The sequence below is a fragment of the Marmota monax genome, unplaced genomic scaffold (assembly GCF_021218885.2).
Source record: "Marmota monax isolate L192 unplaced genomic scaffold, Marmota_monax_Labrador192_F-V1.1 WCK01_AAM20220418_F8-fsc00005, whole genome shotgun sequence".
Taxonomy (NCBI): Eukaryota; Metazoa; Chordata; class Mammalia; order Rodentia; family Sciuridae; genus Marmota; species Marmota monax.
This window is the reverse complement of record NW_026692254.1, coordinates 16,232,734-16,238,053: the sequence shown is the minus strand read 5'-3', so window position 1 is coordinate 16,238,053 and position 5,320 is coordinate 16,232,734. Positions and strand designations below refer to the sequence as shown.

Genomic DNA, 5,320 nt, shown 5'->3' with positions numbered 1-5,320 from the left:
TTTTGGTGTGTTTTCTTTTAAACTCTAATGAAAGCAAACATAAGTTTACATGCATGTCTTCATGGTAGCACAGAATTACTGGGGAGAATATATAAAAGAAGTTCCAGTTCACCTGAATCAGAACTCAATATTGTGGACACAGACTAAGACAGGATGGTAGACAGCATAAGCCACCTGGCTGGTGTTCAAGTACATCCTGGATACTTAGTGGTAAAAATGTCATCACAGCCTGGAAGACAAGTGCCGCAGGATGTGACCATCCTCTCCCTTGTGCCCAGGACCCAGGGGTTTCCTGGGGCACAGGACTTTCTGTGCTAAAACTAGACTGTCCCTGGGACAGTTGCTTACCTTAAGGGCAAACAGGAAGGTTAGTTAATCATGACTGTTTCTTAGGTACTTCAAAAAATTGCAGTAGCTTGAGTCAAAGGAAGAGCTAGATGTCTTTACCTGTTTATATTCTTTTAGCCTTTTAAAAAAATACGTATTTATTTTTTAGCTTTAGGTGGACACAATATCTTTATTTTACATTAATATGGTACTGAGGATCAAACCCAGTGCCTCATGCATGGTAGGCGAGTGCTCTACCACTGAGTTACAACCCCAGCCCCTCCTTTTAGCCTTTTACTGACAAAAATAAAAACACAAATAGCTGTATTCTTCCTCTCTTAAAGAAGTTAAATTTAATCAAAGGTGACATTTGGTAAGACATTCCTAAATGTACTCTTTCCTAGGCTTGGGGTAGAGCACTAAATTTAAAAGCTGTTTTGTGATTCCAAGCTACCCTCCAAGAAATATAGAAAAGTAGAAAAAACAAATAATAATCCATATTTCTTTAAATGTGCTGCCGTGACATAACACTATAGCCTGGGTGACTTAAACAGCATTTACTTTTCATGGTTCTAGAGACTGGTTAGGTCCTACAGATTCACTTTCTGGTGAGGGCTCCCATCTTGGCTTGCAGATAGTCATCTTCTAGTTGTCATCATGTTGGGGAGAGAGATCATCTCTCTTCCTTCTCTCACAAGGACACCAATCCCATTCACCAGGGGAAATAAACTAGTGACTTAATTACTTCCTAAAAGCCCCATCTCCAAATGACATCAATTAGGTCTTGTTTTAGTCAGCTTTTACATCACTGTGACCCGAAAACCTGACAAGAACAACTTAGAGGAGGAAAAGTTCATTTTGGCTCATGGGTTCAGAGGTTCAGTCCATGGACAGCTGACTTCGTTGCTGTGGGCCACAGGTAAGGAGGAAGGTCGTGGTGGAAGGTCCTGGTGGAGGGAAGGCAGCTCCGGACATGGCAACCAGGAAGCAGAGAGAGTTCTATTCTCTAGGAACAAAATATAAACCCCAAAGGCACACCCATGGTGACCTGTCTCCTCCAGCCACACCCTACCTGCCCACAGTTACTGCCCAGTTGATCCATATCAGGGGATTGATCCGATAATTGGATTATATATCATAATCTGTTCACTTCTGAAAATTTTTACATTGTCTCACATGATTTTTTTTGGGGGGATACCTCATACCTAAATCATAACAGGGCTTCAAAAATGAATCTTTTAGGGACACAAACAGTCCATAAAATACTCCAATGTATATATATTTAAGTGCTTATTCCACTATCTACATTGAAACTCAGGTCTTCAACCAGTTAGGAACCTGGTCAGGGGCGATCACGACTCCTTTTGCTGTGACCACATGGGCCTGAGCCCAGCATGGTGGGTGTGAGCAGGGGTGGCCTGCGTGGTCAGAAATCGCTCTTGAAGAAGACAAGGGTGGCCTTTTCACCTCGTCATAGTTCTTCTCAGTTTATTTCCCCCACAAATTCTTGAGGTGCTGCTCTGTACAGTTGGACTTGGTGTGACTGGGGTTTCCCTGGGGGGTCAGAGCACAGGGAAGTCTAGCTGTAATGCTGCTGCCATTCTAGCACTGACCTGCAGCCTCCCTGGCCACAAAAGGGGGGATGAAGGAATGTGGGGGATGGACAGCACTGCTCATGCCTGCACCCCCAACCTCTGGAGGTTCCATTCACCTTATCCCTGCCCTGATCTTCTTGTTGACACCCAAGAGAAAGAGCTCAAAACTTTCTGCTAAAGGGCCACCATCATATGACGGTAGCATCCCACCAGCTGTGGCCCAAGGAGGCCGAAGCCCACTGTGGACACAGCACCAGGGACTGTGCAGCCCCAGAAGCAGTGCTGTTTGTCTCGCCTGGGGAGAGGCAACAGGAAGAAGCAAAGCAGCAGGGAGTGTGTGTCCCTCCCTGCCTGGCCCTTCCAGGCAGCACTCAGGCCTGCTCACCCTCTTACAGCTGCCTCCCCTGAGCCCATGTCCAAGTGAAGGCCACTTACCACCCACCCCATCTCTGTTGAATCGCTACTGCGATCATTTACTAATTCCACTGTCTTGTTTGATATCTAGTGTCATACTGGGTCGCACACTATGAAAGGGGGACTGTATGTGTGTTGTCCATTATGTCCCCGTTTGTAACACAGACCTTGTACATACTAGATGCTCAGCAAAATTCACTGAGCGAACAAGCACATGAATGAAGGCACAGCATCTCTGTGCACCTTTTCAGGCTCTGAGGAACCTGGGGAGTATTCATTTAATTTATTTGTGTATTTCAGTGCTAGGCATGGACCCAGAGATTCGAGCATGTTAGGTAAGCACTCTACCACTGAGCTACACCTCAGTCTTCATTTTAAAAATGCACACCAACATCAGTACTTTTGTGTTTCCCTTTATTAACATTTTATTCTCAACCCCTATTACCTTCCTGTAAGAAAGGGCCTTTTCTAGAATCTTTTGTTCTGAATCTGACTCCAGATCTGTGCAAGGGGCTACATGTACAAGGAAGTTCTGAACTTCTGCAGAGAAATCTTTTGGCCACAGTAGTGCTGATGGGCAAATTTTTTTTGGCAAGAAAAACCACAAGTGGTGACAAAAAGAAAGAATACACAAGTGCCAGACCAGCCTGAATTCAGAGCATCCACTGTCAAAATGTGGCCCAAAGAGGTTTTGGTATTACTGTTGCATGTTGGAGCAAACGGTTGGCCTTGGGAATCTGTGCATGGGTAAGTTCCATCTTCTAGTTGAACAGGTTTGTACAGCTTCTCAATGGCAGTGCCCAGGACGGCCCAAGGCTTTCGCTGGAGTAAGGGTGAGGGGTCTCAGTCTGCCAGGTTGGTCCTGGCCTTTCCCAGTGCAGAGTGCTGAGGGACAGTGGTGCAGAATGCCACTATGGCTTTTGGAGACTTCCTTGCCTTTCCGGCAACCTCGGGGGTCCTGTAAACAAGGAAAGAGTGGGTTATGTGTGGCCCCCCTTAGGCCTCTGCAAGGTTTCCACCTCCATGGTTTCTTTGCTGTTGTGACAGGAACCTTGTGACTGATCAGAAACATTTTATAAGTCTCAGGAGAGGGTGTAAGTGAGAGAATCATGGCACAAGAGCATCAAACACAAGATGCTTTTCTTCTGTCTCAATTCTTTGCCACCACCCTGACTGAGCTGAGCCACTCAACACTTTTAGTTCAGTGAGCAGGACAAGAGCAAGGAGGGGTGTCAAGGCTGGACAGGAGGCCAGGCTGACTTACGTGCCCCACCCTAAAACGGGACAGTTCTCCTATTGGCTGGCCCAGGGTTCTGCTACTGGGGCACTTCCCTGAAAGTGGACACAGGGGGCACAGGCTATGTGAAGTGGGGGACCTTCTGACAGTTTGCTGGGCTTCTGCTCAGGGCTAGCAAAAGGATGGGCCAGCCTTCAAGATGAGGTCAGGGACTCTCTGACTCCTACCCTGACAGGCCTCCAAGGGCTGAGGGAACCCGAGGCAGAACTCCAGCAGGCTACCTCCCCACATCATAATGGGTGCCTTAACCTACAGGGGGCTGATCTGCAGGAGGATGGGATCTAGTTTGTGTTTCTGAAATTATTTAAGAGCAAATTCTTTTCTAGTATTTAGGCAAGGAAGATATTTTATGACTGAGTTTTCAAAGAAACAGGTCCTGCATTTAACTATGCAAGTTGTGGGAAGTCAGTAAAACATTCCACAGAACCTTATAGAATCAGCCTCCTCTGGGATTCTGAATGGTGAAGGAATGGGAGACTTAGAGAAGAAGAGCAAGGGAAAGCCAACTTACTTGGACAGGGTGTCCACAGACTGCTGGGTGGCCTGGGTCCTCTTGTCTTGCGGTCCATATAAGATCATCTGAATCTGAAGACACTGAAGAACACCAAGGAGACATCATGAGGTTATGGAAATGTTCCCAAGTACACTTTGCAGAAAAATAAAGTCTCCCTTGGATGAGAAAAAGAATGCTTCGGGGACTGGGGTTGAGGCTCAGTGGTAGAGTGCTCACCTAGCATGTGCCAGGCGCTGGGTTCAACCCTCAGCACCACATTTTTAAAAAAAATAATAATAATAAATAAAATAAAGGTATTGTGTCTGACTACAACTAAAAACAAAATATACAAAAAAAAAAAAAAAAGAATGCTTCACTTTGAGGTCCATGTTGCAAAGGAATTAGTGCCTTCTGGGTGTTTATCCTTGGCAAAGTCTGACCTTTGATTCAGATATTTTGAGTGACCCAGAAAACAAATGTGCATTCTTAGCACTGCTTCATAAAACTCTTCTGCATGCAATATATATATTTAAAAGTATTTTCAAAAAATAAAGGCAAGCATATTGGTACTGACCAGAAAATAGTCTCTGGTTTCTATTTTTAAATGGCCCTTGCTATATCCCAGAAAATTGGGGGGGGGGGGATTTTTTTTTTTTTTTTTTGTAAACAAATGCTTAATTTTATATGGGCCTTCTATGCTCATTGCTACACAGGAATTTTTAAGTTATTAGGTGTTAAATAGCTTATCATTTATTCATGACTGACATTGGCTTGATTTCTCCCTTTTGCTTGACATTTGATTGTTTGTACTAGGTCAGGGCAAACTCAAGGAAAGAAGAAAGATTAAAGATGTGCCCCAAATAACCAAACTAATTTTGAAGAAGAATGAAATGTAGGAACTTGCTTTCCTGGATACCAAGACCTTTTATAAAATGACAATTATAAAATGACAATAATAATTTTCATCCCAGGGTAGATAAACAGACCAATAAAACAGGGCAGAGAGCCCCATCCTTGATAGATGACAGAGCTGGCCTTGAAGGATCAGCAAGAGGAGGTGGACTAGTCAATAAGTGGTATGAGGACCACTGGGTTCCAAATGAAAGAAAATGAAAACTTAACCCATACCAACACAAAGAGTATTCCCAGAAATGTTTAAAGAGTTAAATATGAAAGGTAAAACTTGAAGTTTCA

General features: G+C 44.2%; 1 protein-coding gene across 2 annotated transcripts in view; it reads right to left on the bottom strand.

Moving 5' to 3' along the window:
- Window positions 1–2,733: 2,733 nt before the first annotated feature.
- Ttc23 (tetratricopeptide repeat domain 23) overlaps window positions 2,734–5,320 on the bottom strand; it is a 93,713-nt gene continuing 91,126 nt past the window's right edge. For both annotated transcript variants that reach the window (XM_046436227.2, XM_046436235.2), the window contains exons 10-11: window positions 4,145–4,227; window positions 2,734–3,294 (exon numbers count right to left, since the gene is read on the bottom strand). In XM_046436227.2, coding sequence (XP_046292183.1) covers window positions 3,180–3,294; window positions 4,145–4,227 — 198 coding nt within the window. In that variant the 3' untranslated portion in view covers window positions 2,734–3,179. The remainder of the gene's footprint in view (window positions 3,295–4,144; window positions 4,228–5,320) is intronic.